Source organism: Lissotriton helveticus, chromosome 4_1 (assembly GCF_964261635.1).
Source record: "Lissotriton helveticus chromosome 4_1, aLisHel1.1, whole genome shotgun sequence".
NCBI classification, from domain to species: Eukaryota; Metazoa; Chordata; class Amphibia; order Caudata; family Salamandridae; genus Lissotriton; species Lissotriton helveticus.
In genome coordinates this window covers 37511239-37535116 of record NC_136063.1, presented here as the reverse complement: position 1 = coordinate 37535116, position 23878 = coordinate 37511239, and the positions used below count along the sequence as shown (strand labels likewise).

The window sequence follows — 23878 nt, the reverse complement described above, 5'->3', positions numbered from 1 at the left end:
AGCACATCTCCTTCAATCACACCACAGCTCTCCATTGGACGGACCACAGTTGCATCCACTTCAACTACAAAAAGACCACGATCCAAAACCACCCTCAACCAGCTCTGCGAAGAAACTGGAACAAAATAACCATCGATCAGATCTCCACATCGCTACTTCAAAACCCTCCTGCCAATTCATCGAACCCGAACCAAGCAGCCATCAACCTCACACAATGGTTAACCCACAGCGCCGACAAACTAGCACCCTTGAAAAAACATCAAATCAAGCTAGGCAGCAAAAACGCCCCTGGTTCAACGATGACCTTAAGAAATCCAGAAAGCTCTGTCGTTCCCTTAAGAAAGCCTGGAAAAAAGACCCAAATACTTCCACCCAAGCCGCCTTCAATAATGCCACCCGCAAACACCACCAACTAATCCGGACAACCAAGAAATCAGCACTCAAAGACCGACTAGACAACAACGCCCACAACAGCAAGGAACTATTCAACATCGTCAAAGAATTCACCAACCCCACCGCCAGCTCCAACGACATCACCCCCTCACAAGTCCTCTGCGACTCCCTCGCCTCATTCTTCCATGACAAAATCGCCGACATTCATAACAGCTTTGACAACCAACCCGTAGACCAGTCCACCCCACTCACCACCGAACCAAACCCCCCCCGAATTACCTTTACGACTGGGACCCAATCACCACTGAAGACACCATTCGCCTGATGAACTCCATCCACTCAGGATCCCGAACAGACCCATGCCCCCACCACATCTTCAACAAAGCAAACTCCATTATAGCACCCCATCTCCGAGACATCATCAACTGCTCCCTCAACTCCGCCACATTCCCAGACAGCTGGAAACACGCCGAACTCAGCGCCCTTCTGAAAAAACCCACTGCAGACCCCACCAAACTCAATAACTACCGCCCCATCTCGCTCCTCCCATTCCCTGCCAAAGTCATTGAGAAAGCCGTCAACAATCAGCTCGCCGCCTTCCTCGAAACCAACAAATCCCTCGACTCCTCACAGTCCGGCTTCCGAGCCAAACACAGCACCGAAACCGCCCTCATCGCAGCAACAGACGACATTCGAACACTACCGGACAACGGAGACACAGTCGCCCTCATCCTCCTTGACCTCTCCGCAGCCTTCGACACAGTCTGTCATACACCCTTATTCAACGCCTCAACGACATCGGAATTCAAGGAAAAGCATTAGATTGGATCATCTCGTTCCTCGCTGGAAGAACTCAGAGAGTCCGCCTCCCACCTTTCAAGTCAGAGGCCACCGAAGTCATCTGCGGCGTCCAACAAGGATCTTCTCTCAGCCCTACCCTCTTCAACATATACATGAGCCCCCTCACAACCATCGCGCGTCAACACAACCTCAACATCATCTCCTATGCTGATGACACTCAACTGATCCTCTCACTCACCAAAGACCCAAACACCGCCAAAACCAACCTACACGAAGGGATGAAAGAAGTAGCTGAGTGGATGAAGCACAGCCGTCTTAAACTGAACTCGGACAAAATGGAAGTCCTCATCTTAGGTACATCCCCTTCCGCCTGGGACGACTCTTGGTGGCCAGCGGCCCTAGAAAAAGCACCCATACCGACGGACCACGCACGGAACCTGGGCGTCATCCTGGACTCCTCACTCTCAATGACCAGACAAGTCAACGCCGTTTCATCTTCATGCTTCAACATCCTACGCATGCTCAAAAAAACATTTCGCTGGATCCCCATCGAAACCAGAAAAATGGTCACCAACGCACTGGTCACAAGCCGACTGGACTACGGAAACACCCTGTACGCCGGTACCACCGCAAAACTTCAGAAAAAACTCCAACGCATCCAAAACGCTTCAGCCAGACTCATACTAGACATCCCCCGCAAAGACCACATTTCCGGTCACCTGAAAGACCTTCACTGGCTCCCCGTCAACAAGAGGATAACGTTCCGTCTCCTCACCCATGCACACAAAGCCATCTACGAACTTGGACCCGATTGCCTCAACACGCGCCTTTCCTTTTACACCCCCACCCGCCAGCTGCGTTCGTCCAACCAAGCCCTCGCCGCTGTTCCGCGCATCCACAAAGCCACCATGGGGGGAAGATCCTTCTCCTACTTAGCGGCAAAAACCTGGAATTCCCTTCCCATCCACCTCCGCCTTACTCAAAACCACCTAGCCTTCAGAAAACAGCTTAAAACCTGAATATTCGATAAGTAAATTCCCTCCTTCCTCAAGCGCCTTGAGACCCTCTGGGTATGTAGTGCGCTATATAAGTGTTGACTTGACTTGACTTGACGTGGAGGAGAAGGAGACCATGTACGGCGGGAGCAACAGAGAGAGCGAGGAAGGTGGCAGTACGAACAGGAAAGGAGACGGTGAGGAGAACAATGATGGAGAGGGTATAGGAACAGAAGCCCGAGGAAGGATCACCATAAAAGACACGCAAGGAGATGAGAAGGTGGAGGGAGTGATAAGGACGAGAACAGGAAGAATCGTGAGAACTCCCAAGAGGTTCAAGGACTATGATATGGACATTAAGTAAGAGTGTTGTTTCCTCATTTCTATTGTTAATTGCATAAAGGGGGGAGATATGTGGTAACGTTCTAGTTGTTGATCAGGAGTGCAGGATCCGGAAGCTCACATACTGGAACGGGATGGCAGACATTTTGTGTGGCGCCGGCTGGCTCAGTGAGCGCACGCAAATCCCGGCGCTCCAGGAAATAAATAACTTAAACTCACAGCCCGACTCCGAGCTTCATTTGGGGTAAAACGGAACATTTTACATATATGACATTGATACGATGATAAACTAATAGCAGGCTGACGATACCTAGAACTGTCGAATTTCTGTCCTTTCTTACACACGCATACCCCACACAAATCATCTGGTGAAAAGTCCCAGCAATTATGAATTGAATGTATATTTATAACGTTCTGTTTTAACAATTCCATGATATCATTTTGTGTTGCACCAATATTTATCAATGTTTTAATGAAAATGGATTATTATTTTTATTTTTAACATGTATCTAATTTGTATTGTGAGGGTTTTTATTAACTAATAACTAATAACAAAAAACAATAAACAAACATGCAGAATCAGAGTGCAATCTATTCATTTTGTGGCCTTCCTCAAATGCAATCCTGGCATTAACTCTGTCCCAGCTGTGCTTGCCTATTTTCACCAGCACCTATAATATTGATCTGATCACGCTTCTCTGCGGCACCAGCTTGGGTTAACTTGGCCATCAATTCACTGACAAGAAAATAGAGGAAAGTGGAGTGCGAATGTGACATTCAGGATGGGGCACTGCGCTGAGGAAATATGGCGGAGTTGAAGAAGATCTTGAGTTCTAGTGCATGATGTACTGGAGGAGTAGTAGGGCTGCTGAACACCATTAAATCTCAGAATGAAAAACCCAGTGTGGAAACCAGCACAGGTGACTGTGAAGATAAATAAAACCATGAAGGGACCGGCAGAGCACATCAAGGCTGCTAGCACATAGCAAAGCAGCAACTGCACGCCTGTCTCCCACACTCCCTCCCTCATCAAACTGCTAAGAGCTGTACCCCACAACAGAATGACCACACCATCTGGTCATCACACTAAGACATGAAAACACTACCCTTTCAGGTTCAAAGCAATAGCAACACCCTTCCAACCACACACCCAGTGAGGTGTAGTGTGCAAGCAATTTAGCATCCTACATTAGGGCAGTAAGTGCAAAATAAATTTTACAATACAATCAACACTTACTTCTGGTGACATCTTGGAAGGACTTAAGATGCAGAACTGCAGAGCTGTGAGAAGAAACAGATGATATTAGTAAAAAAAATTTGCTAGCCTGGTATTCCAAAACTTCTAATTGTGTCCCATGTTCCCTATGCAATTGGCACTTGGGCATCTGGGATGGTTTAATATCCCTTATTAGTCATATAGTCTAACTAATAAATCAATAATTTATTTTTAATGGATTAAATGTTGTTAATAATGAACAACATAGGTGAGATGACAGCACACAATGGGTATTCAGCAATAAAAAAATGAAGTAAGTAATTAAGTGAGTAGCGTATATTCAAACATGTAACAAAAGTGGGTGCAATTTTTGCACCAACGTTTTGTGACCTCTTCATCATTTTGCAATAAAACCTATGTGCTAACAAGATGCAGGGCCAGATTTAATATCAAGTGGCAAACCACAGAATGGCAAGGGCCATATTTTCAAATAAATGGCACAGTTCTGCTCCCAATGCTCCAGCACACTTTGTGCTGCCTAGTGCCAGTGCGAGAACCCTTGTGACATAGTGCAAACCTGACGCAAATCCTTTGTAAATTGGTGCCCTACTTCATAATATCCACTCAGAAATGTGGGACTGCCCAGTGAATATTAATTAGGTAGGTCTTTATTTGTGAACCCGTTCAACTGAATACAAACTCAGGGATGGTGGCCTGCACAGAACAGCAGACCTGCATCTCTGCATTCAAAGTCTCAAATGAGAAACATTTGTTTAAAAAAGCAAACTGAGGGGCACATTAGAAACAGCCAGTGATAATTATCGCTGGCCGTCCTTAGCAATAATTATATTATCCAAGGCTATCTCTGGAATTTATCACCCTGGTTGCGCGTAATTAACAATGCGTTTCTCCAAGGCGATAAAAATTCCAGAGATAGCGAGGTAATCGCCCTTTTGCAGGGAACATCGCTGGTTTTCCAGCGATGTTCCCTGTAAAACGGCGGTAACCTCTTATCAGCATAATCCACCCCCTATGTTAGGGTGGCTCAGTCAGGATTTGAGCAGACGTTAGATGTTGGCTGAAACTGCAGTTTTTGCCAAAATCTAATGTGCGCGAAAATCCTGTGGGCTGCCTTGTAAATATCACAATGGAAACATCAGCGATATTTGCAAGGTTGTCCATCTGCGGTCCGCCCAGTGAAGCCCATTTTGCATCTCATTAGAGATGCAAAGGGGGGCGTCGGATTATGCGATTATGCATGTTTGCACCCTCTTGTTAATAGGGCGCTTGTTTTATCTCCACTTTTTTGGCTTTTTCAGCAGAGATAAATCCCTTGTAAATATGTCCCTGAGTCCTTTAAAGGGACAGATTCTACTTTTAAAAAAGTATTTGAAAATACATCAAGGAGAGCCTGCAGTGGTCCCTCGGATCTCTGTCTGCTCTCCAAAGCTGCTCATCATGATGTCTTGCCTGGCTAGTGGGGATCTCTTCAGATGGCAAGCAATCCTCCAGCATGAAAGTGGAGGACATACCCTTTTCTGACTTGGCATGCTGCCCTCATACTCTAAATGAGTCCAAGGTGGGATTGCACTTCCCCACTTACATTTTCTTGGGGTGTTTGCCAGGAGTGCTTCTTGGCCCCTTTCCTTGTCATACTTTGTGGAAATGATAAGGAGACCTTTTTAGTGCAAAATATCAAGGATATACCACAGATAGCGAGGCGAGCAATCGTAGTCCTCTTTTATGCGCAAGATGCTGTTCATATTGCGAGAAAGCCAATGGATAATAGACCCTGCTGGATTGTGCAAACTTCCAAAAAGGTCCTCGGCCTCTGCAGCCCTCAACACGCTGCACTGGCTTCCCCTTCACAAGAGAGTCCTTTTTAAACTCCTTATCACGGTCTTTAAAGCCACTAGGAACACCGGCCCTCTCTATCTAGCCAAGCGCTTCCAGCGCTACATTCCATCGCGCTGCCTGAGGTCATCTGAAGCTAATTTGATTGTAATACCTAGAATAAAACTAAAAACAAAAGGTGGTAAAACTTTTTCATTCCTGGCGTCAAAGGTATGGAACGGTCTCCCCTTTAACCTTAGACACGTCCCCACAGAAAGCCAGTTCAGGAAACTCTTGAAGACCTGGATTTTCCTCCAGCCCGACTCAGCAGTTCTTGCAGCCATCTGATCCACTCCTCGCCACGCTGGTTCTCTGATCGCTTAGCGCCAAGATGCTCCTTCCGGAGCGATAGTCGCGCTTTACAAGTGTTAATAAATATCAAATATCAAATTGTTTGGCCAGATTCAGGAATGTTTTACATTTAAATGTTAACATGTCCAAATCTTTCATTATGGGCAGTGGCCCGCCAAATACTATGGTCAAAACTCAATATATAGGGGAAGGGGTAAGATTGATAGGGTCAACTCAAACTGTAGTTTGCATTTAACATTGCTGGGTGTAATGACAGTCCAGTCCACAGTTTGCAGTTCGCACTGAGCCCGCCCGTTGCCGAGTCTACCAAAGCGCTGCGAGGAGCATCGGGGCTTCAGAGGCCGTTGTGCTGTGCTGTGCTTTTCGGGATTGAAGCCGCTGAGCCGCCAGGGGGGGGGGTGAGGGCCTAGCCTGCCCGCATTCAGCATACAGCATTTCCAGCCTGCATTCAGCCGTATCCCATCAACAGCTCTCTCTCGTTTTGTCCTGCATTGGAAGGGCGGCAGCGAGCGGCCAGAGCGGCTAGAGCCATCCAGCGGGAGCCTGGGGGAGTAGTTGATGTTGGTGTGAGCGGCAAGCAACAGGAAAAAACAAGCATCGGCAACTGAAACAAGCAACAGGTAACAGGCAACAGCGCGAAAGCAGCTCGCGTCACCTGCACCACACCACCCCCGTGTCCAGGGGTAAATTAGGAGTTCATATCGGCTCTTCAACAGGTCCACGGTGCGGAGAGGAGCAGGTGAGGCACTTTCATCGCCGGGGGGGGGGGGGGGGGGGGGGCAGTTGACAGTGGCATCGTGAGGCAGTGGTACCCAGGGCTTTGGGAAATGTAAAGAAAGCATCTGGCCCCAGAGCCTCAGAGCGTCAGAACCCCTGAGCCCCAAGAGCCAAGTCAAGCCCAAAGCTCTAAACTCCAGAGCTCCGTTTTTCTCAAACAGCAGCAGGCTCCCATTGAGCCCCCTGGAGCCTCTGTGAATGACAAGGTGTCTAGGGCGTCTAGGGTGTGAGCTGTTCACAACAAAGAAAAAGGAGGAGTGAGGTGAAAGTGAAGGTGAAGAGAGAGGTGAAGAGAGAGGCCTAGCCACCGCCACCGCCCACTTGCAGTAGGTGGTAGGACTAGACTGCTGGGGCCGAATACAGGGGTCCAAGTGAACCCTCAAACCCCCAAATCCCCAAAGCCTTCAGTTCTTCAATCTACCAACCGGCCACAGAGCCCCCAGAGTCCTCTAGAAAATTGTATCAGGGTTCCACATCTGGGTTCCGCACAAATGAGATAAGGAACAGTCCGTCAAGCGGCGACAGGCAAAAAACAAAATTATTATATATTTTTTTTTAAATCCAAATCCGAAACCAAACCATCACAAAAGGAGGATTCTACACTCAATAAATCACAAACCGGAACTGGTCAAAGGGAGAGGCTGATCTCAGCATCCAGCGCAACAACAAAAACATCGCCAACTCCGAAAAATCAAACAGGGATTGGAAAATTATTTTTTCTAAAAGACCCAATGGCGGCAACATATGCTCCCTCAAAAGAATCCGCCCTGCTCCCAAGCCCAATGCAGCCTGACAATTCACAAGCCACCATTCCAGGCACCCCTGTAAATTCCACCACTGCGTTCCAAAACGAATCTCTTTCGGGGAAAAATTCGAATCATATAGGTGTTAGGAAGCTTGTGACAACAACCGCCCAGGTGCATCAGATTGCACCCATATCACCTGTCACTACCCTTACAACAAAAACAGAGGTGCCAATTAAAATTTTCAACGGGATTGGAATAAAAACTGCACCTAATGGAGAACCAGCGGAGTCTACTGAGACCCCAAGGGGGGATAATAGACAAGGTGAAAAATTCAATCATAGTATCAAAACAACAAAAGTAGCACCGAAAGAAATAACTTCTGCCGCAATCACAAAAGCAGGCAATGTACCTCCGGGGCCTAAAGAAACGGGCCGTTCAAACACAAAATGGACCAAGGAGGAAAAAAGAAACCTAATCAAATCCGCTGCAAACGCAGCTCCCAAGGAAGCAGCGTGTAGTAATTCATTTTTCAACATAAAAGACTCTAATTTGAGGGAAATTCTGGAATCACTAGAAACTGACGGTCAGGATAACGAATTCCAAAGCACAGGTCCAAGAAAAAGTACAACACAAAGGAGATCCAAACTGGTCTCATCCACACCTCAAAGCTCACCGGGCGAACAAGATCTCCAGTACTTAGAACCAGCGGAGGCCAGCCAAAGCTTCATAATAATTAAGCAACCAAACCTTTCCTCACCAATAACAATCTCCTTAGTGAGTGGGTCAAGTGTAGGGTCAGAAGCCCCAGTGCAGCACATCGAAGATTATGCCAACCTGCAATGGGCCCAAACTCTGATCCATACCCTGGAACAAGCTATAAGGGTCTTATATTTTCAGTCTGATAAAATGGACTTCCAAATTGATCATATTAATCCTATTGCCAGTCATATCGCTGGCGTAAACAGCATAATAGATTTAATAACCTCACTACTAACAAACAAAAAAATGTGGTTCAACAATGACACATAAACAACCAATTATCCTCCTGCCGCTGCAGCCCCATAATTGAGAAATTGGCAACACTCCCGGAAATTTTAAAAGATGTTCTAGGGGCAGTAAAACAACCATACAACAGTAAGCAGTATCCAAACCCCCAAAATAGCGTCGATCAAGAGGTAAGAGCTAACAATATCAATGTAATAAACAAAGGATCAAACGAGACTAATGAAGCACCAGCGAAAACCGAGCCTGTCGCACAATTCAACTCAATAGATCTCCAACTAGATGACTCAACGGACCATCACAAATCAGCAGTTGTGGCAGTTAAACCAACAAAACGGGAAAAAAAGCAAGCAAGAAAGGCCCGGCTCAAATACAACAAACAGCTCAGCCCTGCCCCGGATAAACTTTTCCTGCTATTTACAGCAAAATCTCCTAGGGAAAAGAAAAAAACACTCCCCCTCCGTCTGGGGTGGCACACCATGGAAGTAACCAAACCCAAGCCATCCAGCCCTCCATCCAAATGCAACAGGGCTCCAGCCAACACGCCACATTTCAAAATTCTTACCAAGTTATACATGGGGATGGAAGCCTCCCCCTAGCGGATAAAGAAGCCCAGAATCCCACCCCCGGTAGTGAAGCAACAAGGAGGAAAAGAATCATCTAACAAAGGAGAGGGAGAAGGGAAAACCTTGCACTCAACAGGCAACAGATCCCCGGGGACACGCAAAGGCCCGAGCACACAACAATGTGATGTGGCACAAACTACAGACATCTTTAAGTATGATCTTCAAGGTGGACAAATCATCTCACAAAATGTATCATTTAAAGGTGGAAGAAAGGAAAATGAACCCCTTTCGTACAAGGATCAAATTCAATCGGACTAGTTCGAACGAAAACTGACCTTCATTCCAGAATACTCAACAAAAAGAACACAAGATATATTAAACAGAGGAAACCTCCTGAGGCTGTTTAACAAAATCCCAGAATTAAAAAGAATCCACTCGTGTGACCTAACATTAGTGAAATTTATAGAAACGAACGGGAATGGAGTTGAAGAGACCCTGACAACCTTGTCATCTAAGGACCTGGTGGATCAAATATTATCAACAAGCGGAAGTTCCGGAGAATGGGGAATCATGTTAAAAGCTCTCCAACGTCCTAGGTACCCGCATCCCCTTCTTAAAAACCCAAAAGAAACGACCAGCTCGGGAAAAAGTCAGCCCACATGCGTACGTGGTGTGCTTTCCACTTCACCAGTAGTTCCTTCCAGTCAGAACAGGCACTTCGTAAGAGAAAGCCCCGGTAAAACAGAGGGAGTATTAAACAATAAGCATTCCTAACCAAGCAAAGAAGAGCGAAATATTAGAAAAGGGGTCGGTCCCCTTAGTGGAAGGCGTGTTCTCAGCCAACATCTCGCTCTGCTCATGGAACGTCCACGGATTTAAGGATATGTGGCTTGATCATGAAATCGTATCGTTCTTTTCCCAACAAGACATAATCCTGCTTCAGGAAACCTGGAATTTGGTTGCAAGCTCAATTCCAGGATTTATTGATTATCATAGCCTGGCAGAGAGACACTCAAGTTTTGGACATCTGAGAGGGGGCCTATCAACTTTCATTACACAAAAACTGAACTGGGCAACGGAAGAACTAGAAACGGGGGCGTACTGGATCCAAGTGATTAAAGTAAGCAGCAATGAATCAAAGAGGCTACTCCTATTAATTAACGTTTACATCCATCCTGAAAGAAAAAAGCAGAAGGGAAAATATGTAACCCTAATTAAATTAATACCGTCATTGCAGAGAAGACACAAGAGCTGCCAAATAGTGTTCTCAGGCGACTTTAATAGTAACCTACTAGAGACTCAGCCAGGAAGTAAAAGAAAAGCTACTCAGGGAACAAGAGAACTGGTGTGCAAATTAGCAGCCCTCGACCTGACAATCCTGAATGGCAACGCCCCGGGGATATCCCTGCTGCCATAACATACTTAAGCGGAAAAGTCTCTTCAACGATTGATTTCACAATTATCAGCAATAACTTGCTCCAGCAAATCATTAATCTTAAAATCATCCCATGAGCCGAAAGTGATCACCTCCCGCTCATCTTAAACGTAAAAAATAAAGTTAAGTGTGCACTAAATATCGATTCATTATGCAAGCGCCTGAAAAATTAAATCTGCTCAAGTTAAAATTGCGGGGATTGGCTCCCCGAGCCATTGAGGAGACAGTAATGGCTTTCTTGGCTAATCAAGGCCCCCCTCTAGAGAACGACTGCGTTAATACCTGGGAACAGATGGCTCAGTTTTTGGTCCTTAAATTTCCAGTCTTCCCGGGACGCACGCCATCAACAGCAAGCAGAAGCAAACCATGGTTCAACCAAGTCCTTAGGAATCAAAAAATAGAGATCGCGAGAGACGTGCGACTGCAATTGCAAGTGGAAAAAAAGGGCCAAAAAGTAGAAAAAACAAAGCTGCACACATTAAGGGGCACCTACAGGAGGAATCTGGGGAGAGCAAAAACCATGTACAAAGAGTCCATCTGGCTGCAAAAAAACCCCAATAGCAGCGTTTTTTGGAGCATAATACATAAATTATCATCCGGCCCAAAACTTACGCAAGAAGCAGGAATTGGAGCAGACACATGGATTGCCCATGTGCATTCCCTGTATAACCAGGCAGCGACGGGTCTCGAAGGAATGCACTACGGGCAAGATCCCGACCAGAAAGACAAAGAGGCCCTCACCAACCTGGATCATGCGGAAGGTAGCCCATCACAGCCAGAGTCCCGCACCAACCAGCCTAACATATTGACTAACGCGAATGAGCTAAGTGGACTCATACGGAATTTAAAGTCTGAGGGAGCGGCTGGGCCAAACGGCATTCCCAACGCAATTTTTAAGAACAACCTAGAGTTGTAGTCTTCCATCCTCACCCCACTCTTCAATGAGATTTACAACCAGTCCGACATCCCGGCTTCCTGGAAGGGTAATATCATCCACCCTATATTCAATAAGGGAGATCACCGCAAGCCGGGAAACTATAGACTAATCTCACTGATAGATGTAGAAGCAAAACTGAACACTGCTTGCTAATTCAGCTGCAGGGTTGGATGGAAGAAAAAAACATAATCCCAAAGTTCCAGTCAGGATTTAGGCAAGGAATGGGCACTATTTCCAACCTTGCCATCCTAGCACTTCTAAAGGAAAAAGCACAAAAAAGAAAACAGCAACTGTTCGCTAATTTCGTGGACATCAAATCCGCTTTTGATAGAGTAAGCAGGAGCAAGCTCTGGAAGAAACTCAACGCATAGGCGTGCCAAACAAAATGCTCAATGCCATAATCGCATTGTATACAGATACCTGGGCAAGAGTCAAGCTAGGCGATGGGCTAAGTACCACAGCGAGTATTTTTAAGCAAAGAGGCCTGAAACAAGGCTGTGTCTTGGCCCCAGCTTATTTAACCTGTTCTTATCTGATATCGCACCACATATTGAGAAACCAGACTCTTACCCCCCAAAAATAGCCAACACTCCAGTCACCATCCTACAATACGTGGATGACATAGTTTTGCTCAGCCAAACTCCTATTGGCTTACAGAGATCAATAAATAATCTCGTAGCCTACTTGGACATGGAACAGCTGGAGCTAAATAAAGGGAAAACTAAACTCATCCGCCTAGTGGACCGTAAAAAAACCAAGTTCAAATAAATGGCCAAAGGGGCAAACGTTGAAGAACTCAGCTCATATAAATACTTGGGCGTAATAATCGGGCAGGGGGAAACTCATAAAGAACATATATTGGCATTAAAAGCTAAGGCACAATCATTAATTTACGCTTACAGATTATTACGCAAAAAAATGGACTGCCCGAACAACTCCCATTCGCTAAAAGTAATGGCCGCCCAAATCCTATGGCTTGGCTCCTTGATGCGGCAAAGAAGGGCGCTTATTGAACGAGCTGCAGACAAAGATATATAAAGCAGGTTTTTGACCTACTAAAATGTGTCTCGCCTGCCCAGGTTAGATTGGAATTCGGCCTGCAGCATCAGAAGTTCCGGGGAATGAGCAGCTTCATCATACTTTGTCTCCCATTTCGCTCTTCCCAAAAACCGTGCACTCTGAATAGTTTATGCTGGGATGCAATCAAGCCCCAGGGGGAGCTGGATACTCCTAACTCCTGGGGAAGCTTTTTGAGTGACTCGCTGGCCGAGATGGGTCTACAAACAGCATGGGACAAAGGGCTAGACAGAGGAAGCTTTGGTCAAATTGTAAACATCCCAGCCAAAAAGAAATCCTTGTGGGAGGATAAAAAGGTGCTGAACAAGAGGTGGCATGGGTCGACAGTCATCAACTCCTACGGTCTCTCAAAGCCACAAGCATACTTATCCGCCCATTATAGCTCACAGGTAAAAATGAGCTTCATAAAGTTTCGAATGGGCATCCACGACTCAAAGGACTTATACCCTCTGTGGAAAGAGGCATTTAAATCAGAGTCTTGCCGACTATGCGGCTTTAAAAAAGAAAGTCTAATTCATCTAATATGTGCCTGCCCAGCCGTCCAAGACCGAAGGAGGCAGCACCTGAAATCAAATTTTTTTTTAATTTTATTATTTATTTTTTTTGTCCTCATTTGCCTGTACCTCTTACCCACAGACTTTATAGCCAACCACCTATTTGTGCGACTCGGGATAGCACGCACTCACAATCTCCACCGCTTTGGAGAATATTCTGGCGGGAGACCGAATCTGGGTTTACTGAGGTATTTCGTGAAAAGTGGCGACCAGCCATACCCGGCACAGACTCCATCAAGGTAGGGACTACCACGAGGTCCATTTCTTGTCTAACGGAACCGCCCCAGTGGACTCTGAAGTTTGGAGGCATAATCATAGGACCGGGAAAAAAAACAAAAAAAAAAAAATACGGTACTCTAACACCAAGAAGATAACAAATTCCAAAAAGAGAGGTTTTGTCTACTGCAAGATCTAGCCAGGTCTACTTTTGATGTTTCAATTAAAGATGATAGCCAGCTGGCATGTATTGGCGCCTTTGAGTCCACCCAGAATTTACATATCTGACGTCTGGCAAGTAAAATTGCATAAAACAGTAACGGCCTTGCTGTACCAGTCACATTATCCGCCATTCCAGAAATTATCAGTGTTAATGAACAGGTTAAGGATACTTTAAGTATCGAGCCCAGTGTATCCAGGACTTCCGCCCAGAAGGTCTTGATTAGTGGGCAGTCCATAAACATGTGAACATCCGATGCACCCTGAAGACCGCACTTATTACAACCTTTACCAGCTTGGAATTTTGCCAGCTTTTGTGGTGACCAATAGGCTCGGTGTAGTGTGAAGAGGTGGTTTCGCCTTAACCATGCCGGTTTGACAGTTTTATATAAAAGTGTGAATGATCTTATCCACCAATCTTCTCCTTGAGGGAGCATCTCCTCCGCCCATTTTTCGTCAGGAAGGTCGAAGTCTCCGTCCACCTCCTCCGAAATTGCCCAGTACCAATGTGCCACTTCTTTACTTCCCTGTGATTTCTCCACCAGTTGTTGTTCTAACATGCTACACCTCCCCACCAAGGCGTTCTTTTTGAGGAGCTCTCTAGACCAGCTTACTAGTTGCATGTATTTAAACCTTGATAGTCCTGGGCCTACCTTTTCAAACAGATTATCCCATGATATTAGTGCCCCACCAGCTAACAAGTCCCCCCATCTCGTGATTCCCCCTTCTCTTAATGGCATCGAGAGGTTGTCACCCAAACACGGGGGGGGGGAACCCCACATTGGAGCCCAGTTTGAATAGTAGGCAAGCCTTGTTGTCCTCTTAATCAATGTCCAGGCTCTGGCCAACGATTGCAAGACCTTCAACCTTACCTTCTTGAAAAATTTCTGTTCTCCAAACTTGAATAAAAACCCGTCCATTGGTAGACCCGTTCCAGTTAACATGGCCTTAAACATTCTCCCTACTGTTGAGTCCGTTGGTGTCTTCAGTAGCATTCTTGAGAATGATAGCTGAAAGGCCCAGGCGTAGTATTGTATGTCTGGAAGGGAGAGCCCGCCCTTTTCCCTCCTCCTCCTCAGTTTCTTCCATGCTATCCGAGTTGTTTTGTAATTCCACACAAACGAGTTAATGTCCTGTTGGCACTTCTTGATTTGTTTTGAATCAAAAACTAATGGAATGCTGTTAAATATAAATGTAAGCTTCGGTATAATTGACATTTTTATAAGACTTACCCTCCCATAGATCGTCAGTGGGAGGAATGTCCATGCTTTAAGAAGCGCCCGACATTCTCGGGGTATCCGATTCAGATTTACTTGAGCTAAATTCTTAACTTCCTGGGTGATCGTAATTCCCAGATAGCGCATTGAGGAGGTTGTGACCAATTGTGAGTTGTTTATATTCCACTCCATTATTTCAGTTTTTCCCACGTTTATCTGGTATCCCGAGATTTCCCCGGATTCTTCTGCTCGCCTGACAACTGTTGGGAATGCCTGAATGGGATCTGACGTATATATCAGGATATCATCTGCATACATGCCCAGACGTTTCACCCACCCACTGAACTCAAAGGGGATAATACTCTGTTCTTCTCTTATTATCTGCATGAAGGGCTCTATATAAAGATCGAACAGAAGCGGGGAAAGGGGACAGCCCTGCCTAGTTCCTCGTGAAATCTTAAATGGCTCAGTGAGTGTATCATTCACTAATAACTTAGCGGTAGGGGCTCTATATAGAAGCTGGATAGTACGGCAAAATTTCTCGCCTAGTTGGAATTTTCTTAATACAGCTGTCAAATAGAGCCAGTTGACCCTATCAAAGACCTTTGTGGCATCTAATGTTAGGGTGGCCAAGGGTAAGGAAAAAGTTGTGGCGATGTCTATCGCCGCAACCAAGTCCCTGGTTAGATCCGCCATCTGACGTCCCTTGATAAAGCCCTTTTGATCTTCATGGATTATAGAGCCGATCTCGCTTGCCAAACGTGCTGATAAAACTGCAGCGAAGATCTTATAATCTATATTCAGCAGCGAGATCGGCCTATAGGACCCGCAGTCAGTTGGATCTTTACCTGGTTTTGGTATAAGGACTATAGTTGCTTCGCTCCATGATGCAGGAGGCATTAACCCTTTTGTAAAGATGTTGTTAAATAAATAAGTCAATGTTTTTACTAACTTTGAACACAAAACCCGGTACAATTCCCCATGGAGGCCATCTGGCCCTGCCGCCTTCCCCTGCTTTAATTGACCTATCGCCTTACTCACTTCCTCTTCTGATATCTCCCTATCAAGGCGATCGATCTGATCTCCAGAGAGGGTAGGTAGTTGAATCCTATCTAACCATAGATTTCTTGCCTGGGGGTCGTCTTCAATATCTTCAGTATATATGTTTTGGAAGAACTCCTGAAAAGCCCTACCTATCTCGGTGTTGGTGTTCCTAACAGTAGTGTCTCCCTCCTTACGGATGCCCTTTATAAACTTTTTAGATTTATCTATTTTGACTTTCAAGGCTAAAACCTTACCCGCCGCCTCTCCGTATTCAAAGTTCGAAATCTTGCTTGCCTCCCACCTCTTCTCTACTCTTTCCTGTAGAATTTTATTCAGTTCCTGCTTCAGTTTATTTCGTTCTTCCTGCTCTGCGGAGGTACCCCCAGAGGACCCACAAATCCTATCTAGACTAACCAGATCCCTTTCTAAGTTCCTGATTTTTTCCCTGTAAACTTTGCCTCTAAATGATGCACGATTTGTGATATGCCCTCTTAAAAAAGCTTTGAGGGATTCCCATACTATACTTATCTCCGCAGAGTCTAGGTTTATTTCCAGGAAGTTTGACACTTCTTCTGCCAACAGGTCGGTCTCCACCTGATCTAAAAGTATCGTCCGATCAAATGACCATGACGAAAAAGGTTTTGTCGCGTGAGTGTCAAAGAGAACATTATTGCTGAGTGGTCTGAGAGGTGTGAGGGTAAATACCGTAGCCCCTTCACCATCTCTTGAATACTGTAACTAAAGAGAGCATAATCGATCCTTGAACCATGTTTATATTTAAGGTTCCTATACGAAACCCCGAGAGCATTCCCAGCCCTGTCTCTCCATACATCTGCCAATCCTAGGGACGACATTATGGACAGCATAACCTGTCTTGATTTAGATGGTACCAGCGCTCTGGAGTTTGGAGACTTATCAAGCTTGGGGTTTAGGACGATGTTGAAGTCCCCCGCCCATATAATAGGATGATTCGATGTGACTAATGCCCCTTGAATTTTTTGGAGGGAGGATGGGTCGTCCTGGTTCGGACCATAATACCCTACAAGTGTATAGTGTTGACCATCTAACGTTATTTTACAAACCAGCCACCTGCCACTAAGATCTTCCTCATAAGCCAAAATTTGTGTTTTCGCTGATTTTTTAAACAGAATGAGAATCCCACGGATATTGGCGGACTGATTTGTACAAATAAATAAATCAACCCACTTCTGTGTCTTCAGTATTGTTTCTACTTCCTGTTTGAGCAGGTGTGTCTCCTGCAACACTATTATCTGGGCCGGGGAATCCCTGAAGTATTGTAAAATTCTATGTCTCCTGCCCTTCACACGCAGCCCATTGATGTTCCAAGATAGAAAGTGTATTTCTGTCATATTTTTTCTCCTCTTCTGAGCCTACACGACTCTTTATATCCCCCTTCCATTAGTACAGTTTTTATTCTCTCTCGAGGCGGCATTGTGATATTAGTTAATGTCAATTGATATTGTCTGTAAGCGAACTTAAAGTTGTGATTATAAAGAAGAAACTGAGTACAGGCTTCTGAAGTTTTTTCATTGCCACCCCCTGCCCACCCCCCACCCTTAGAAACCCCCCCCTCACTTCTCCTGGCGTGTTGGTTTGCCAGGTTTACGTAGGTGTGTTGGTCTCTTACCCCATCTACCCTCTAACGGTGAGACTTATTACCTGCGTCTTTTTCTATTTTATTTATGTTTAATTTTTAGAAGTGGTATCTTCCATATCCCCCTTTAAATAAGAGTAAATAAGAGTAAATAAGAGAAAGGAAGGGTTTTTTTATTAAATTTGTATCCTTTTTTTATTTTATTTTTTTATTTTTTTTGTTTAATATGTTTTTAGATTATAGTTTATATATTTTTTCCCTCTATAACCTTATACCTTATACCTTCACTTTTGATCTTTTGTTTTTTTATTATTATTTTTTTTCTTTTTTTTTTTCCACTATTTCTTTTAGAGACTAGTACTTCACCCCCGCCGAATGACTATAAAGTATATTTCCTGTTCCTAGAGCTTCGTTCTCCCCGCGTGTTCAGAGATGGAGAGAATTAACTCATCTGCTTCCCTAGGGGAGCGGATATTGTACATCGTATTGTTGTACATTATTTTTAGGAAGGCTGGAAACCTCTTTTGTACTGTTGCCCCCACTGCCCTGAACTTATCCATTCTTTGCCCTAACTCCCACTGCCTTTCTAAGGTGACCTTTGATAAATCTGACCGCACCTCAAATGAAAAGTCCGGGGCTTTTAATGGCTTGGCCTTCAGGGCAAGATTGAGAATCTTCTCTTTCAGGGAGTATGTCAGGAAATTCATAAGAATTTTCCTTGGCTTCACTCTCCCAGAGTTGAGGCGAAATGGGTCCCTGTGGATTCTCTGAATATCTTTGGCCAACTCTTCCTCAGTTTCTTCTAAGTTGAGGGCGCCTTTTAATAGAGATACTACGTAAGTCTTAAGGTCCCCCCCTTCCTTTGCCTCAGGAACCTTTAAGATTCGTAAGTTGTTTCTTCTAGAGAAGTTCTCTAAAGATTCGACCCTTTCCTTCAACTCGTCCCCCTCTTTCCTTAGAGACTGGATCCTGACTTGTGCTGACTCCAAATTAGCTTTTAGCTCCCCTACCGATCCCTCTAGTGTCTCTGTTCTCTCCGAGAGCCCGTCTACTTTTCGCTCCAGGGTGTCACAGGCTGACCTGATCTCGTTCTGATTTTGTTTGGATTCTGCAAAACCCAACTTTTCTCCCCTCGTGACAGTTAACAACTCCTCTAGGGTAGCCCCTCCTTGCTCTCCTTGCTCCTCCCCCACCTCTTTCTCCTTCTCCACATACCTTGTTCCTCCCCCTTCTCCACCACTAGTATCCCTCTCCACCACCTCACCAGAGGCCTCTATTGATGACATTTCTACCTCAGGCAAATGTACTTGTGCAAGTACTTCTAGCGCGACTCCCTCTGGACCCCTCTGCTCTGCCATCTTCAGTGTGGATATTTCAGGGACTTGTCTAACAAGGCTATCTGGGCTGTGGGTGACCTTTAAAACCTGAGGCAACACCTTAAAAAAGGTACGGAGCGAGGGAGTTATTCTCGAGACTGATACCTTCTTGTCTCCCCCCCTTGCCTGTGTGTTAGAAACGGGGACTTTGTTATCTCCTTGCCCAGGTGCCCCAAGTTTCTCTATATTGCCGCTTGTTTCCCCAATGATATCTTTGGCTGTCCCTTCTCTAAAACCACCACTTTTGTCACTCAGATCACTCGGCTCTGGGGGACCCCCCACACAGTGATCTTTACACCCTGGACTAGCTCCCTTCCTCTTTCCTTTACCACCCTTTTTCTTCAAGGCTTCTTTCTTCTTGCTGTAACTAGTGGTTTTTGATGATTTTGGACCCTGTTTACTGGCAAATATCGGGGCTGCTTTTAACCCACCGCCACCCTCTAAGTTAGCAGCCCAGCCCTCCTCCTTACTTTCACTGTAGGAGTTGTCCGTTACTTTGTCCTTATCTTTGTCCTCGCCTGCTGTTTTAACCCCGAGGGCAGACTCCTCCTCATGTAGTGCTGCTGCTTTCAGTTTCAGCCTTCTAGCAGCCGTCTTCACGGTTTCGAGCTCTCCTTTCCCTGACTGGGTGCATGAACTTGAGGTTACTGTGGTCACCGTCGTCGTCGGAAGTGCTTTCTCACGACCTTCTGTGCCCCCACCAAATCTAAGGAGACCTCGGGCCGCCACCCGGCATCCTCGCCGCAGCTCCACGGCTGCACGGAACCACTGCTGCAAGGTGGTGGGAGGGGCGGATGACGCCGGGGCTGGAGCTGGAGACGCGATTGCACACATCCGCGTCCTATCCTCCCCTGCCGCCTTCGAATGGAAATCAGTCGGAAAGTGAATGCTTATTGACCCCCAGTGAGATTAAGAGCGAAAAAGGGACGGGGGGAGCTGCCGGTTGCTCCAAAAACGGAAAGATTCCAAAATGCAGGTATTACTGCGCCTCGATCAGTGGGGTAGAGACCATCACCTGCGTGCGAGCCGCTCTAACTCGTGGCCGCCATGTTTTCCCCCTGAAATCAATTTTTAACGACTTGAATATTTGGTCAAGCAGGCAAGCGGTGATATGCTGGTTAGAGGGCACGTCACACATCCTGGCATGCCGAGGAGTCAAATACATGAATGTAGTTAGCAGACTTCTACGGCAAGCTGACCGAGACCCTAATAATTTCTGTAAAACATCATTAATACCCTTCTTAAGGGGTTTACACTGTTAACTTTGTTGTGCCAAGTTTGAAAGCTGCCAACGCAAAACCTTTTATATATATTTATTGTTACAAATTTTTATAACAAAAAAGCAATGTGTATATTTATAGATTGATAAACCGTCTATGTAATTCTTTTATTTACACCAGGGGGGTATTGTAATGATTCTAATTAATCAAACAATAAAAATGAACTTGAACTTGATAGGGTCAAATCTTTTAATTACCCTGGTGTTACCTTTGATGTCAAATTACATTGGGGTTATTTAATTAGGCTATGATACATGCAGCTTCAGAGAAAGATTGATGCAGTTTCTAGGTTTTACTTCAATCACCAGATGCTCTTCTGCATTTTTATATTAATTCCCATAAAGCATTTTCTTGCTCCTTGCTTACATGCTGAGAAGATTAGACATCACCACCTTGCCCAATTGTTTTTACAACAATTAGCAATTCCTGAAATATGTTTTGCCATTTAATTATCAGAGTTGCTGGGAGTATTTGAAAAAGATAGGGTTTTTCAGTCACAATGTAAGCATGCATCATATTAGTTAGGTGAAGTGCTTGTTCAGGGTAGTACTGCTCTTGGGTTGCAATATTTTTTCATGTTTGTATACGATTGCTCTTAAGATTGTCAGTGAGCCAAGTTTCCATGTATTCAATTGTGCAAACCGATGTCATATCTAAAGGTTTTTATTGCGATTTCACCGAATAAAGGAATTAGGATTTATTGAGTTCAAGATAATTTCACACACTTCAGTGTTATATATTCAAGGTTTGTTGGTGCCTTGTTCTTTAACCCCTTCGGCGCTCATGATGAGCTCAGCTTGTCATGAGGCACAGTGGAGCTGTACTCATGACGTGCAGAGCTCCTCATACCAGCCGCGGAACGCCCACGCGTGGCTCATTCCCCTCCTGAGCGGGGCGTTCCATTGAGTGGGCGGAGTTGTGTCGAGCTCAGCTCTTCACGAGCACCGCAGCGTATCGCGCGTCCCTCCTCCCCAGCACCACGACGGAATTTGCCCCGCGTGGAAGGGGTTAATCACTTAATGGCCTAGGCCTTGCCCGGGTGGTGTAGAGATACTTGCTACTCCTACCATGGCATCTACTCACCTCCATCCAATAGTGCCAGGAGTGCCAGAACCAGAAAGGGGGAGGATTTCCCAACAAAGGAGTACATCACACTTCCGAAGGGAGCTCCCACTGCAAGAACGACAGAACTCAGTGACATGCAGGCCAGCATAAAGAACGCTGTTTACATACACACCTTCAGAACCACAACATGGCTATCGGCGCAAACAAACATGTCGAGGTAACCATGCTGTGAGGTTTGTAGAAATGTCTGATTGAAATGAAAGACTCATATATAAGCAGATCATCTGGGTCCTGACACACTGCTTTATTTTGGCATCAACTGTGCTGAATACATTCTCAATTGATTTTAAGCATCTGCTTTGTGTATAACATCTCACTTGAAACATTTGCAGATTGTTAGATTTCTGACTGTTCTCGGTGTTACCAACAAAGAGCCTTTCCCTCATCCATCTAAAAGATACAAACTTTATCAAAAATGTTTGGGAGAAAGGAGTAGTCAGTACTATGCACGGGTAAAATTTGAATGATGCTGATAAAATTCACAACATTTCTAGATTTCATTTTAGGCTATTTAGTGGAGCTTTCATCCGCGGGAGACTTGTTTGTGCAGGAAATGTATCACCGAGAGTTATTTTGTGCTCAAACCAGCTCCTACTAGTATCTTGCACAGCTTTTTAATACAATGCATGCCCACAAGTGAAAAAAAGCATGTGCGATCTGAGCAGCCACATTTCACACTAAAAATGTAATTTGCAACATCATTAAATTTCGAATTAAATGTGAATGGGCGTCAAATTAATCAAATTAAATCATTCAACACTGCTCACAACTTGATTGATACAGTACAATTTTTCTCACTCACCCTTGCAATTCGATTGAAATAGAGTGTGACTTTGTTCACACAGTATATATTAGCCTTGCCCACAACCCCCTTCCATACAACCGCAGAGTGCACGTCATTATTTACTGCACCCATATCTATACCACTTCCTCTTCTATTTCAAGTGAACAAAGCTCACACCCCTTCCGCCTCTGGATCATACTATACCTTAATGTGCCCGCATGCGGTCTGCAAACAGTGTAAAGATTCCTCTGTTCACCATAGGGATGATGACATTTTTGTCAATGAGACTGTAACAATCTTTACAAGCCTTTACATTGGTGTGACAGTGAAAAAGTCATGGCTTTGTAATAATCTGCAAAGTTGTTTAAGTGCTTATGTTCGATTTTGTAGGCATGTTGATTGTAATAATAGCTATAAAGAAAGAAATCTTCGAAATATAAGACCTACATCCTGAATATAAATGCAGATCCAAGATTCTGTCCTCATGGAATGGTGTTTTGCTTATGTACTCAAAACACAGTATATTGCTCTCCAACAGCAAAACCCAAGTTCTATCTCTTGTCCGCTATACACACTTACAGTGGAGCTCAAAAAGTTGTCAGAGTGGGGATCCTGACCTTTAGAGCCAGCTCACTAAAGCCAGGGTTTTTAAGAAGCACCTGTTAAACCATCTGGAATGTGGGGGAACTACAAAGACATTTCTTAATACATGGATTCCTGTGGTGCACCCTAAAATAATTTGTCCAAACTATGGGGTCGATTAGGATGGCGGACGGACAAAGTCCGTCCGCAAGGGCGGAGGTACCGTGCCCCGAATTAGGATTCACCTGCCACAGTGGCGGGCGCATCCCACATTTTTCACATTGCGGCGGACGGTGCTGAAAGCACCGTCCGCCACAATGTCAAAAATGCGTGTTGTGCGTTTCGCAGCACAACATGACAGGCACCGCGCAGTGCCTGTCATGTTGTACTGTGAAACGCAGTGGGGTACCATTGGTACTCCCCATGTGTACCCCCATGCCCGCTTCACCCTGGGGGCCCGCAACAGGCCCCCAAAGCAAAGCCCGTATGCCTTTCCATGGCGGCATTGCCGCCATGGAAAGGCATCTGCCAATCATAATATGGCTGGCGGTGTCTGGAAGACACCGCCAGCCATATGAACCCTTTTTCGCCCCGGCCACATGGCGACCGGGGCGGAAAAGCGGCAGACTGTGTTTCTGTCCGCCACGGTCCTCCCTGCCATTGTAATATGGCGGGGGGGGAATTGGTGGCGGACGGGCACAGATGGCGGACGGATCACCACCGCCTGCATGGCGGTGGCGATCCGTCCGCCATCCTAATCGGCCCCTATGTGTGTAAAATTGGAGACCTATGTGGTAAGGTTGAGCGGGGCCATTTGTAGTGAGCAAACAGTTAATTAAAAATAGCACCTGGGTGGAAACAACTTGGACAGCCAGGTTTTAATAGTTTTTCTCAAATTGTGACTGTCTGTTTTAAAGACCAATCTACTGGGAACTGAGCTGCTCCAAGTCAAATACTAAACTTCTCCTAAGTGCCCTCGAAAATAATGTGCATGGGGCAGACATCATGCCAAAAAGTAGTGCTTGGTCAAAGAGTGCATTAAACCTCCTCCAAGCATATGATGAAGATCACGACCACAGGTTTCTGGGCCACAAATGTGTCCTATTCTGTTGTTTGGTAAAATAAAGTAATCATCATAGATTTGTGCTGTATTAAAAATCATTGTATGATGATATAATGATACTTGCTTAAAGGCTTGCTTTTGGAAAGCATGTACAGTCATACCGACGGGTGAAATCTGGGAAAGTCTGTACTGGATTCTTTATAGATAGTATGGGCCTCATTTATGAAAAGTGACGCATTGCTGCGCGAACACACCAATGAGTAACTTTTCATTGCGCCCTCTTGCGACACCAATGATGCGTCATATTTACA

At 45.3% G+C, this 23878-nt stretch overlaps 1 protein-coding gene across 1 annotated transcript in view; it reads right to left on the bottom strand.

Moving 5' to 3' along the window:
* The window catches only part of LOC144827835 (chromaffin granule amine transporter-like), a 548688-nt gene that overhangs the window by 369441 nt on the left and 155369 nt on the right, over positions 1–23878 (bottom strand). Inside the window, exons 6-7 of the mRNA XM_078686001.1 lie at positions 21097–21186; positions 3769–3812 (exon numbers count right to left, since the gene is read on the bottom strand). Of these exons, the coding sequence (XP_078542127.1) occupies positions 3769–3812; positions 21097–21186 (134 nt within the window). The remainder of the gene's footprint in view (positions 1–3768; positions 3813–21096; positions 21187–23878) is intronic.